At 47.7% G+C, this 14,070-nt stretch overlaps 2 protein-coding genes across 7 annotated transcripts in view; both read right to left on the reverse strand.

Annotated features, from left to right (window-relative positions):
- Positions 1–501: 501 nt before the first annotated feature.
- On the reverse strand, positions 502–9,079 carry mlf1 (myeloid leukemia factor 1). 4 transcript variants are annotated; one of them, XM_084674326.1, is made up of 10 exons: positions 8,908–9,079; positions 8,247–8,255; positions 7,941–8,103; positions 3,966–4,004; positions 2,780–2,866; positions 2,533–2,661; positions 2,088–2,247; positions 1,769–1,910; positions 1,501–1,582; positions 502–649 (listed from the first exon to the last, which is right to left on the reverse strand). In XM_084674326.1, exons 1-9 carry the CDS (start codon positions 8,952–8,954, stop codon positions 1,501–1,503), a joined length of 858 nt encoding a protein of 285 aa, XP_084530452.1. In that variant the 5' UTR covers positions 8,955–9,079; the 3' UTR covers positions 502–649. The 4 variants fall into 4 exon arrangements, with proteins under 4 accessions (XP_084530452.1, XP_084530453.1, XP_084530455.1 ...); XM_084674327.1 differs by lacking the exon at positions 8,247–8,255 and having other exon boundaries at positions 502–1,582; positions 8,908–9,078; XM_084674329.1 differs by lacking the exon at positions 3,966–4,004 and having other exon boundaries at positions 502–1,582; positions 8,908–9,078.
- Positions 9,080–10,055: 976 nt separating this feature from the next.
- rsrc1 (arginine/serine-rich coiled-coil 1) overlaps positions 10,056–14,070 on the reverse strand; it is a 77,461-nt gene continuing 73,446 nt past the window's right edge. For all 3 annotated transcript variants that reach the window (XM_084674610.1, XM_084674611.1, XM_084674612.1), the window contains 3 exons: positions 12,802–12,908; positions 12,024–12,137; positions 10,056–10,316 (listed from right to left, as the gene is read on the reverse strand). In XM_084674610.1, coding sequence (XP_084530736.1) covers positions 10,224–10,316; positions 12,024–12,137; positions 12,802–12,908 — 314 coding nt within the window. In that variant the 3' untranslated portion in view covers positions 10,056–10,223. The remainder of the gene's footprint in view (positions 10,317–12,023; positions 12,138–12,801; positions 12,909–14,070) is intronic.

Genomic DNA, 14,070 nt, shown 5'->3' on the forward strand with positions numbered 1-14,070 from the left:
AAATACATCAGATTGACTTGATTTGATTAAATAAAGCTTGAAAGAATGGATGGATCTAAATCTAACTGATGTATGAACATGATGACATGTGGTACAGATTTTACTACAGATGAAAGTTGTGGTCTTAATAGTCTTAGTGGAGTTCACACTGATAAATTAGGCATAGCTCAATCACAAAGCACATGACAGTGCACGTGATGTCACTGATCTCCTAACAGCTGTGTGAGACAGCTCAGAAGGCTCTGAGTCACTGACAGGTCTGCCCTAAAAATACCACACACACACACTACGCCCCTGCTACACCACCCCCCACAAACACACACCCACACTACACCCCCCCCCCCCAAACACATACATGCAGACACACTACATCCACCCCCCAAACACACAAATATACACACTACACCCCAAACACACAAACTGCACACAAGCATACCTGCTCTACATTGTAAGTTAAAGTTTAGATACACAGTGCAACAAATAATTTACAAACACGGCCAATTTTTCTTTGAGAGAGACTCTTTAGAGACATTTATTTTCATTTGAAACCAATGAACCAAAGACCCCAATACAATCTGTAAAGATTCCAAGAGACTCTTTTAGAATAGCACTCAAGACATTTTCATCTTGACCGGAACAGAGTAGACAACTGAATGCAAAACAGAAAAAAATTGCAAAAAGTAACAATATAAAAAGGCTATAATCATCTTTTTTTTTTTTTTACAAAGATTACAGCAGATACATTACATTTTATAGAACAGTGCCCACTACTAAACTTCCAAACATAATTACATACAGACAGGATGTCTAAGTGCACTTACAGGGCTCAGCCATCTAAATGCATTAATATACCTTAGTGTCCTTTTGGTGCATTTATGACCAATGGAGAACAAGCAGAGGCAAATTGAGACTTTGTATTCATGACCTTTGAAATGTATGCCTAATTGATACTTTACAGTTGCGAAAATGTAGTTATACCATTTCAGTGCTTGGAAACTTTGGTTTCTATCAGAAGTTTGTGTCCTTGTACTGTTTTGAAATAACTTTTGAGATCATTTGAACTTGATAGCTTATGCGTTCCTGGTGTGTGCTACTGCATTTCACTAACACTTCAGTAGGTTTAGCTACTTAAGTAAGCTTGACTGGCATTGAGGAACCAATCAAAATTAGTCACAAATTAGTTACAAATCCCACCCCTTTGGCAGGACGACACAGCTATAAAACAAAGTTTGCCAAACGTGATTCTAAACACAATTTTACCCAAATTTTTGAAGGAAAAAAATCATTTCAGCATTTTCTGTTAGCTTAATGTCAGCGTTCCTGTGATTAGGTTGCTACCTTCTACACTGTGATGAGGGAGACACGTGTGTGGACTAACATGTATGTCTCTGAGGAACATACATGTAGAGAGAGGAGCATGTACTGCATGTGAAGCACCAGTGTGTAGATGTTGAAGAGAGCTTTATTAGCATACACACATAAACACACACACATACACACCTACTGCTTGGGCACCCCAGTTCCTGTCACATTGAGGTTATTGAAGTGCGATTGTTGCTTGCCTTCTGCTGCAGGCTTGTTCCTGATGAGGAGAGAGGGGAACACAGAGACACAGTTATGTCTAGACGTTCATGAACTTGAAAACTGACTGTACCGCTTAGGTTACAGGACTGGGTGAGACGTATGGTGTAAGGTGTCATAGTGTTGGGTCACTGTTTGTACTGTGTTTTCTGATGCACGTGTGTGTGTGTGTGTGTGTGGTACTGACCTGTGGCCCTGCTGGGGGCCGGTGAGGGCGGCACGCTGGACTCCCCGGGGGGGCCTGGGGGCCTCCAGAGAAGACATGGGGCCAGAAGATCTGAACTTGGACACCTCCCTCTGCCACTCCTCATCGAAGGACTGAGCCTCAGCTGGAGAGATGGGGTCAGAGGTCACATCACACGTGCGTACAGTCTCAATCTATCTGTGTGCAGCGTGTATCTATCTCTGTGTGTGTGTCTATTGATGTGTGTGCGTATCTATCTGCCTGTGTGTATCTATTGGTGTATGTGTGTGTATCTATTGGTGTGTGTGTGTGGCGGTCTTACATTCGTCCAGGTTCTCGAAGTCCTGGTTGAGCTCTTTCTCCCCAGTCTTCTTGTTGTGTTTCTTCTCCATCACGTGACCTCGGTCCTGGATGTGGTGGCCGATGGACATCTTCTCTAGGCCGCTCTCCGAGTCCCGCACAGCTTGCCTCGTCTCCTTGATCTGGGCCAGGAATAGCCAATCACAACCATCAGCATGCCGCATTGGACCAATCAACAGGCTTGCTGTGTAAGGATGACCAATCATTGGTCAGGCCCCAGATGCTAGGGTGTGTAACTGCAGGTTTTGGGTGTTTCTTGTTGTGTTGCGGCATGTTAAGGCATCTTATAATGTTTACGAGCATGTTAAGTTGCGTTAAGGCATATACCAGCATGTTATGGTGTGGCGTGTTAAGGTGTGTCCGAGCATGTCATCTTATGTTGGGGCATGTTCCGGAGTGTTCCCTACCCCTCCTGGAGCACGGCGTGTCTGTGAGGAGGCCTGGAACACCTTGGGGGCCTCATCCCCAACCTTGGAGTAGGTCATCACTGACGAGGAGCTGAACGAGTGACTGTTGGAGTCTGTCGACAGGTTCTCCTGGGGAACACACACAAACACAGGTAGACATGAGTAAACACATACTGTACACAAACACAGATAGGTATGACTATACCCACAGACACACACATGGAGACAGTAGCCTTAAATTACTCACAAAGTTTCGGTGCATGTCCTCCATCCTGCTCCTCATTCCCACCATCATGCTGTCAAACATGTTGAAGGGATTCCTCACCTCCATGTTCTGGAAGCGAGGGGTGAGAGACAGAGAGAGAGAGTGAGAGAGAAAGTGTGTGTGAGAGAGAGAGAGAGAGAGAGAGAGAGAGAGAGAGAGAGAGAGAGAGAGAGAGAGAGAGAGAGAGAGAAAGAGAGAGAGAGAGAGAGAGAAAAAAGCAGAGTTTGTCACTTGATTGTCAGAGATCGTTCAGAGGTTAAATAGAGGCTGTGTAGAGGTTGCATGTATATGTTCTCATCATGGAGGAAGTTTACAAGTTTGAACAAATGCCTGTAAACATTTCCTACAGTTTAACGACCTGTGGTTAGATACAAACACACATGTTAAAGTGCTTCATAACCTTCCCCAGAATACAGCACAGCAGTTAATATATCTGGATGAACACTTCCATTCCATTACACAAAGCAGAACTGTAGCTTTCCCAGTCAGCCTGCCTGCCCTGCTCACTGACCTGCCCCAGTATGCCAGCTGGTGGACTGGCATTACCAGCTCATAAAACAGCCATATCCAGTAAATATCCACACATACGCAAGCACACACGCACACACACACGCATGCATACGCACACACACACACACACACATGCATGCACATACACACACACCAATGCCGTATAATAATAAAGCAGTGTTCCCCCTTCAGGTATCTGAAGAGCTTGATCAGAGAGCAGACCTTACTGGGCAGCCCTTTATTTAGAGTGGCCCCTGGCTCCAGCAGGGAGATCACTATCAACACACCTCCTCCAGCCCCCCCTCCAACACCTGCTACACATCAACAGAGCTGCAGCTGATATGAGATATCAATGTTTACTTTACTGTTTAATGTCTATAGGTCATAACAGAACCCCCCCCCCCCCCCCCTTCAAGCAAGTGTCCTCATCAGCCAGTATAGACAGCTGAGATAGATCAACTCTATGGCCCAAGTGTAACCTAATATGTGGATATGTCTGCTCTAGCTATCTCCTTCACCTACCAGAAGATTCCCCCATGCTGAGTGTGTTAAACAGGGTTAAGCTGTCTGGGCTGGGTTAGTGTTGGCGCATGCTGCATGTCTGTCAAACGTTTGATTCAAAATTCAAACAGCGTTGGTTAGGGTTAGGCTTACTGACCGTGCTGTCACTGAAGGGAGAAAGCGACTGACTCATCCCCTGAAGAAGCAGCACATTGTAACAGTCAGAAGTTAGCATAGCATGGCATAGCTTGGCCTAAACTAGCCAAGCATAGAATATAATAGCATGGAATCAGACAAAGGTGTAACTATTCTGGCATACACACACATTTGGGCACACACATGTTCATGTCATGTCAAAGGACTTTAACACACAATCCATCAAACGATCTTCAAGGTTCTCAAGGCTTTGTTCTCGGGTCAGTTTACTGAGCGCGGCGGCTACTAAGCTCCTGACACAGTTCCTGTGCTGCACAAGGCCTTGAACGTGCCCACGGGAGAAGGACAGGAGGAGAGGCGAACCGTCCCTCCTTCATCACCTCGGACCAGTCCCTTGGGGTGTTTATGACCCTGCAGTCCTGGACAAACATCCCAGCAGTCTGGCCCTGGCCGGGGGCAGTGAGTTTGTGCATGGTACAAGGATCACAGTGGTGTTTTATGTGTGTGTGTGTGTTTTGGTGTATGTGGTGTGTAAACGTAGGCCTACGTGTGTGTATGAGTGGTGTTTGAGAGAACATATGTTTGTGTTTGGTGTATGAGAGTATGTGTGTTTGAGAGAGTATGTGTGGTGTGTGAGAGTGTGTGTGTGTGTGTGTGTGCAGGACAGGGGTCACCATGGTGTTGAGAGCCCGGTGCAGTGTGTGTAATTGGGCCACGCTGCCTGGGATTAGGGTGGGCTTTAGCGCTGAAACAGAACCTCATTCTGGGAAGCTCTGGACGGGCTGCAGACCTGGCCCGGTCAACAGCAGCGGACCCAGCCCGCCCACTCAGCTCTTTCCAAAGGTCACTGTGATGTAAAATGCTCCCGGATGATGGGGATCTATGAAGTCCACAGCCAATTATACATCCCAGAGGAATCTCTGCACTAATACATGCTGGTTCCTTTTGGAGCACTGGTGTGTATTTATAGACAGATGGACGGGGAGAGGGTGAGAGTGCAAAATGTAGAGCATGGATGGAGGGGGTCTTTAACACATTATTTTGGGTTTTGTCCTGGCCTGGCTCCCTGTCCTGTCTCATTTGTCTGTCCTGTCCTGTCCCATCTCCCTGTCCTGTCTCCCTGTGCTGTCCTGTCTTCCTGTCTTGTCCTGTCTCCCTGTCCTTTCTTGTCCTGTCTCCCTGTCTTGTCCTGTCCTGTCTCCCTGTCCTTTTCTTGTCCTGTCTCCCTGTCTTGTCCTGTCCTGTCTCCCTGTCTTGTCCTGTCTCCCTGTCTTGTCCTGTCTCCCTGTCTTGTCCTGTCCTGTCTCCCTGTCTTGTCCTGTCTCCCTGTCTTGTCCTGTCCCCCTGTCTTGTCCTGTCTCCCTGTCTTGTCCTGTCCTGTCTCCCTGTCTTGTCCTGTCCTGTCTCCCTGTCTTGTCCTGTCTCCCTGTCTTGTCCTGTCCCCCTGTCTTGTCCTGTCTCCCTGTCCTGTCTTGTCCTGTCTCCCTGTCCTGTCTTGTCCTGTCTCCCTGTCCTGTCTTGTCCTGTCTCCCTGTCCTGTCTTGTCCTGTCTCCCTGTCTTGTCCTGTCTCCCTGTATTGTCCTGTCCCCCTGTCCTGTCTCATTTATCTGTCCTGTCTCTCTATCTCACTGGTCCTGTCATGTCTCTCTCTCCTGTCCTGACTCCCTGTCCTGTCTCCCTGTCTCTATGTCTAGCTCACCCCATCTCTTTTCCCCTGGGTGGGAGTTAGGGGGCAAAGAGGCCCACTTGCTGTTATTCCAAGGTGCGAGTTCTAGGAACTGTTCCACAATCACACATATGGGTTCCTGTAACTAGCAGGCTAGGTTTCCTTGCCAGAGGGTGTGTTTGTGTGTGTGTGTGTGTGTGGGGGGGGGTGGTAGAGGCCAGCTGGGTATCAGAGGCCAGCTGTCTGTGAACCACCATGGTGAGAGATGAGCTCTGAAGGCATGTGTTCTAGGAACTGATGGGACGGATCCCTGAGAGAGGCGTGCTTTGGAAGAATGGCTTCTAGAACCAGCTAGGCCGAGGAAACTTTAGCTGTAGTGGAGCTAAACTACCTCAAAACAACACATGAAATCAATATAGCACTTGAACCTATGTCTTCTCTGATTATAGACAGCACATTAGCTGTCCCGAATCTAGCCTCCTGAAAGGTGAGATTAATTAAGAAGGTAGTGAGAGTGACACCTAATAGGCCTATACAGTCCTGTGTGCGTGTGTGTGTGTGTGTGTGTGTGTTTGAGACAGATGATCCACACAGGGCACAGATGTTTGAAGGGAAGTGCACCTGATACTGGGGAGCTATGCAGGGCAGATCTGTGGGTCATGATAACTGTGTGTTCATGCCAGGACGCTTTGCCAAACAAATGCTTAGAGAGGAAAACAACAGCAAGATGACATCAAAAACACCCACCACCTGCCTTTACAAAACACTACTACACCGAAACACCGACCTCTACAATATAATACTACACCAAAACATCTACTTAAAACACTAGTCTACTACACCAACCTCTATAAAACAACACAACAGCACTACTACATTAACACTCAAAACACTACAACACAGGCAACTGCACTAGTACGCTGGTCTACGTAGTCTTTCGAGATAATTTTTCAACATCTGTGCATGTAATCCCTTTAACAATATTTCTGTAGCTATCCCAGGTAAAGCAGTGAAATGTAGATGTCCCGGTTTAGCCCAGATAACCGTAACCTCGAACCAGGCTGCTGTCAAAACAAACGAGTGTATTTTGACGTGTGTTCTTCGCAGCTCTCCTAGAAGCAGGCTCTCCTGGGTCTTCTCCCCCCCCCCCCCCCTGCAGATATCTAGTTTAAGGAGCCTGCCGCTTTAGGACAGACCTGGTGGGCGTGGAAGGCACTACTGAAAAGGGACTGGGATTTTACAGGGTTCTGATTGGTGACTGGATCCGTCGGACGAGGATGTGTTCTCACCTTGCCACGCTTTTCGTAAAATTACAAAAAGTTATCTTTTTTTATGTTTGCAGACTTGCATCAAGAGACTGCATCGAAACCTTGAACATTTTTCAAATGTGACAGACTGGAGGGTGACGGTGCCCTGGGGACAAGGTGTCCGAAAGCTGTGTGTCAGTGGATCAAAGTCCTATAAATACTTCTCCCTGGGGATAAAGATAACTATGCAGGGGGTGTGGGAGTCTGGGAGCAGCACCCCCCCCCCCTTCAGTTACCCTCCACGTAACCCTGCCCCCCCCTGCAGCCAGGCTCTGCTCCGCTGCTGTTGAGAAGCAGCACATCAGTGATAAAGAGATCACATTACACAGCCATGGCTGCTGTCCACACTGACCCTGGTAAACCTCACTCATTGTGTGTGTGTGAGAGTGTGTGCGTGAGTGCATGTGTGTGTTAAGCGCGTGCGTATGTAATAATAATAATAATAGATTTTATTTGTAATGCACTTTACATTTAAAGCAAATCTCAAAGTGCTAACAGTTAAGATTATAAAAGCAAGGTAAGAACATCAATATCAAATACAAATAGATAATGCAACAATTGCAGGGTTAATTAAAATTCTAACTGCAAAAAATATATGTTTTAGTCCTTTTTTTTAAGTCTCAGTAGATTGAGGTGTGTGTGTTTGTGTGTCCGTGATCAGTGCTGTGGTAGGATAAAGAGGCGGGATTCTGTATCAAGCATGTCTAACAGAGGGGCAATGAAGGTGAGTTTGACCATGTGTTTGAGATGTTACACTCACTGACCTACATGAGGAGTATGTAGGTCAACCAGTCACATACACACATAATCAGAGGTCCTCTATGGTAGAGCTGACTCACGCAATATATCCATGCTATAACCAAGGAAGACAGACCTGACAACCACAGGTAACTATGTAAACACAAAATACCTCTCCAAAACCTGACTGAGTCTGAAACTAACAAGACAGAGAGAGAGAGAGAGAGAGAGAGAGAGAGGGGGGGGAGAGAGAGATGATCTTACTCTATGTCCATCCCTTAGTGCTAAACTGGAGCCTGGTTGCCCCTGGTTACCACGGCCCCGGTCCTGCCTGTCCATCAGACTGGGCGCGAAGTCTCGGCCGAAGGGATCCGAGAAGCTACGCATCATCTGACGCATGCGCTCATTGTGAGCCTGGAATGGATCCCTGACGAGAAGGACAAGAAGTAGAATATCGGTTCAACGAGTTCAAACATTCTGTAGAGACCAAGTTCTGGAATGTTCCCAAACTAAACTGATAGAATAGAGAATGATTACTGAGGCATGCCAAGAGGACCGAACGAGTCTTACCTTGATGAGCTATAGAGAGAGAGAGGGGTAGATGGAGAGAGAGGAAGGATGACACCATGGATTGTTTGTTGCACAACATACTCATACACTCCTGACTTGTTCAGTTTAAGCATCAACCCAATATAACATTCATAGCTAAGTTAGGCATGACCCAACCGCTGGTAAACATGCACACACCAAGTAGCTACAATAGGCCGGGTAGAAAGGGTCATAGGTCATGACTAAAGAGAGAATACCACCATCAAAGGACTGGTGTAATTGTAATCTACTGATTTATGCTATTGATACGTTTAAATAAATATATGTTTTAATATAAATATGATTTTGCATTAAAGTTACGTTATTATATAACTTAAACGTCATTAAGCTTTGCAGCATGATTACTGACGTTTAGACTATGTTTGAACTATTACATGGAGAAGCTGTGATGCGATCATATTTATGACAGCTGTCATACTATAATTTGGACGAATGCCAAAACTGTCCAATAGTTACAGAAGCCAGTAGTAGTTGATAACTGTCCTTGAGATATTGAGATATCAAGTCTGAGTGACGCTGTTTACGTTTTAATGTTATGAAAATAAACATTCTAAAGGTCTGGAATTAGGTCCATGCAAATTGACTAGTGAACAAGAGACAACGTGACAACGTATTTACTCACGAGAAGAATGGATCCTCATCGAATTCCCTGAGAAGACTGTTGAACATGTTGATTTGAGCTGTAAAGTTGCGGTGCAAAATATAGATTTGTCACAGAGGTCTAAGTAGCTGACCAGAGATCGCGTCCTACTGCAGGTGTCCCAGCCCCTGCGCGGTGTGTGCTTTACTATAGAAACCAACCGCATATCAAAGCGGTGCGTTGCAGCGCAAGGAGCCATATGACCTCAGTCTCGACCTCCTATTGGTCGGCTATTCCCAGCGCGACAGGGTTGTATCAGTGGAACGGTATGTTGTGGGTGGCTGCCATGACAACGTAACGATGGAAATGTCCAGAAAAATTCGACTTTACTTCTAGCTGTATCAGTAGCACACGTGTACTTTTCATCAGACTTGCTTGAAGGCTGAATTGAAAGTCCCAATCTATCCCAAACAACTTCAAATACAGTTGACAACGGCACACATACTGTACTATAATACAAGTTTTTGTTTCATCAAATGTCTTTCTTCACATAAAACCCAACATAGTTGGCTTGTTGACTGAAGTGGTTCTTTGTTAGTACCAGCTGAGTTGAAGAACATGTCTCAGGGGGAGTGCCACCCGACACTGTGGCATGTGGCTGACTGATGTAAGGACCGCCATCTGCTGAGAGAGTTACAAAGACAGACCCTTACACACACGGACAAACACACTTGTACTCATAAGCATGCACACAAACACACACACACACACACACACACACACACACACACACACACATACTCATAAGCACACACTTCAGACCAGCACAGGTCTACCTTTGAATGTACGAGATTATACTGGTCTCCACCTGCCCACAGAGTCTGCAACAATATTCATGAGCATTACTGAGTTAGTGTGTGCGTGTGTAGTGTGAGTGTGTGTCTGCGTAGTGTGTGGGAAAGAAGCTGGAATTGCCCTTCGTCGCATCCTCAGCAGTCCTGTTATAAATCAAGCATGTGGTCATACCACAAATAGCCGAGTGGGTTTGTGCCTGCAGCCCAGCCATACTTACAGCAAGTCTGACAAGTCAGACAGCATACAGTTAGCCTTCTTCATCACCACCACCACCCTCATCATCATCATCATCATCATCATCATCATCTCCCTCTTATGACTCACACACAACTGGGTCCCATTTGTTGAAGTTTATTACAAATCAAAGGAAAAGTCATAAAACAGTTTCAAAAGACAAAAACATACCCCACCCCCACAACCTCAACACAGCAGATCTGAGATTTCAAACTAAACTAGACCATAGCTAGACATGGAAGAATGGACCAGGGCCAGGATGGATCTTCTCACGGAACAGGACTTCCCATGAGCCTCTCCTGTCGCATAGAGACCAGCCTAGCAAGCCACATCTCCTCAGCCTTCTCCTTTTCCACAAACAACTGGAGAGAAACACACACAAACAAACCCACAAAACACATGTTTACAGCACATAGAGATGAAGTGACAAATGGGTACATGTATAACCAACTCATGTCCATGCTGGTGATGGTAATCTGCCTCCAACCGGTTAACTCTCTTACCACCACCCTACCCTCCCTCTCCCTCCCTCTCTCTCTCTCTCTCTCTCTCTCTCTCTCTCTCTCCCTCTCTCCCTCTCTCCCTCTCTCCCTCTCTCCTCTCTCTCTCTCTCTCTCTCTCTCTCTCTCTCTCTCTCTCTCTCTCTCTCTCTCTCTCTCTCTCTCTCTCTCTCTCTCTCTCTCTCTCTCTCTCTCTCTCTCTCTCTCTCTCTCTCTCTCTCTCTCTCTCTCTCTCTCTCCCTCCCCTCTCTCTCCCCACCTCCTCCAGGTTGACACCCAGGATGTGTGAGTCAGTGCCCTGCCCTGCCCGGCAGGACGGTCATGATGAAGCTGGCACAGGAGTGTTAGCCCCGCCCCACTGACCCCTGGGTCAGTCCTGAGTGAGGGCCTGGGGTCAGCAGCATGTGATGACACAGGCTAGGCCACCTAGCATACGACAGCACAAACTGCAGCACACTGTGTGTATGTGTTTGTGCCAGAGACGGTGTATGTGTGTGTATGTATGCGAGTGCATGTGTGTGTTTGTGTGAGAGAGACTGCTCTGACAGACGTGCAGTGTGTTTATTAACATTATTTATTAGAAAGCCTGAGTACATTCTACTGGTAGAGACAGGATGTAGCAGAGTGTGACAAACACAAGCAGTAGAGACACGCATCATTCCTAGATTCAATATGTGTGTGTGAGTGTGTGCATTCGTCTGTGTACGTGTCTGTGAAGGCTTACGAGTGTGTGTGTGGGAGCGATGTGTGTAGCGATGCATGAGCAATAGCCTCAATCACATCCGAGCTCTATCTGAGTGAGAGTGTGTGTGTGTGTGACAACCTCTTCTTCATCTCTGGCCTAACTCCCCACCCTCTTCACACTTAAACATGTGTGTAGTGAGTAACATGCCAGCTTATGGATCCATAGGCGTGTTATCTGCGTGTTAGATTCAACACGCGCAATGCGTGTCGGAGCGGGGCCTGTCTCGCTGTCGCCGTGGTAATGAGCCCAGGGTGACAAGTGCTCGGTTGCCGGGGGTAATGGGAATCATCAGTCCTAATTGGTTAGTGCCCGCCTAGGGCATATTGCTGCCATAGATCAGACTGTCGGTGTGTGTGCGCGTGTGTGTGTGTGATCTGCATGCTTCAGGACTAACTCAGTTTCCCATCCTGAGATGGATGACTTCCTCACACTCATACATTATAGTGTGGGCTCCCCCTCTCCTCTCTGTTCCTAAACCCCCTCACTACCCTCAGCTCCCTCTCCTCTCTGTTCCTAAACCCCCTCACTACCCTCAGCTCCCTCTCCTCTCTGTTCCTAAACCCCCTCACTACCCTCAGCTCCCCCCCTTCACTCCCATCCACCCCGGCTCTCCTTAGCTTCAGACCCCACTTGCATGCACCCCCAACCCCCCTTTCCTTCCACCCCTCACTGTTTCTTCTACCCCCCCCCTCCCCCACACGCACCCCATGTGATCAGATCACCATGGAATAGCTATAGCTTCGTGGCAGAGCATTTGACTGCAAATCAAGGGGGCTTGCGGGTTCATATCCCCTGGTGCTGTGGGTGTGGTGGTGAGTACGCACGGCGGGGTGGGCCAGGGTGTGGGTGTCGTTGTAGAGGATGGCTGTAGGGAGACAGGCCACCTCCGCCTCCTGGAGCTCTGCCTCTGGCTCCTGCTGCACCTCCACGGGCTCAGCCTGGACACACACACACACACACACAGGTTAACACACATACATGCGCATGTTGACACGCACAGACTGCTCTGCAAGGTATTAAGGGTGTGGTGTGGTATGTGTCCAGCAGGAGGCAGTATGCGCTCAGGTCTGGCAGTGAGCCGATCAAACACAGCCAGACAGAGTCCTCATCTGGACCGGGGGCAAGAGAGGAACTCGCGACAGAAAAGGAGAGGAGAAGTCGAGAAAACAAAAGAATCAGCTTCTCATGCCCCCATTAAAGGCAGGGGGGAGGGAAGAGATGGACGGAGAAAATGAGAGAAAGGGTTGGAGAGACGGAAAGACAAGGGGATGAGGAACAGAGAGGCGGAAAGTGACGGAAGGAGAGAGAGAGTGGCAGAGGGAAAGAAAGAGAGAGAATGGACCCAGAGACAGGGAGAAAGGGAGAGAGAGACAATGAGAGGAAGACGGGGGCCCGTCTCTTTTGTGGCGCCCTTCTCGTTTCCGTGGCGAGGGCGGCAGATGAGCCGGAGCGTCTCGCTCTCCAACAGACGGAGGAGCCAAGCGGCCCTGAATAGGAGGCTTGATTCGGTCGGCTCCGTCTGTGGACCAGGGAACACTGGGGAGAGAAATTCAATAAGAGACCCAGGGAGGGAGAGAGGGAGGGAAGGAGAAAGAGACGCACCTTTAAACCATCTCGGGATGATTTGAAAGCCTGAGGAACAAAGGAATCACTCTCGATGGCCTCAATGTCCTTTATCCTTCTCACTTGTTCTGCCAGAGACGTGCCCTCTGAAACACACACACACACACACACACACAGGGAGGTCACACACACATATATATAGGGAGGTCATGTGCTCGTGAATACACACACAGTAGGCAGCTCTACACACACGAGTACACACTTGCAGAATATACACGTCAAACTAAATATATAAAATACAGGAGTGAAGTCACACACATCCACACACACAATATGGGGTTGTCACCTGTCCCCTGTCAAATTTACAGAGGGGCCAGCCTACGTCTGGAGAAGTGAACTGACTGGGGAGCAGCAGCCTGTGTCTCTGCTGGCTAATGCTGCCTGACATCCGCTAAGAGATGCCCTGATCTGATCCTTAAGGAGAGAGAGATCCAGACAGAGAGAGGGGGAAGAGAGAGAGAGAAGAAAGCAGAAAAACAAGAAGAAAGAGTAGAGAAAAGTAGACAGGCAGACAGAGAGAGACAGACAGTTCCACAATAAAGGCAGGTAGTCAGGCTCTCCTGCAGAGAACAAACCACAGCAGCATCTCATCTCCAACTAAACGCCTGCTATAACAGGACCCATTCATTCAAGTTACCCACAAAGTCAATCCATCTGAACATCTATGGAGAATATTTTCTTAATATAAAACTGTTTCAATTTGTCTATGGCGTAGGAGGACAGGGATATGATCGTCTGGAAAGTTAGCGACAGAAAGGAGGCTGAACGAGAGTCTGAATGCTGTTATTATTCTACGGCTGTCAATCTTTTGACTGATCCGTCCATATTCATCCCTCTTTTCCCCTCTCGTTCCTCCTCCCCTGCACGCCTCCCTCGCTCCGCCTGTCAATCCCAGCCACGCGCGCTTCCACTTCAGATCCAGTGAGAGAAGCGACGGCGCCCCGAAATAGGAAAACACACACACAGGTAGGCTACACACTCAAGTCGCATGCACACACACACGCACACACACACAGGTAGGTTAGGCACTCAGTACAATACACTCACACAAACAGTTACAAAAACACATCTGTTGGCTACCCACTCACACACGCGTAAGCTACACACTCAGATACACACACATAGGCAACACACTCACACATACGTAAGCGACACACTCACACACACACATGCTGTGACATGAAAACATGGTGTGCATATTCACCCATTTATGAGAGGATTCACACACACACCAGTTTGGTCTAATGG

This window comes from Hypomesus nipponensis, chromosome 15 (assembly GCF_054491055.1).
Source record: "Hypomesus nipponensis isolate SF chromosome 15, ASM5449105v1, whole genome shotgun sequence".
NCBI lineage: Eukaryota > Metazoa > Chordata > Actinopteri > Osmeriformes > Osmeridae > Hypomesus > Hypomesus nipponensis.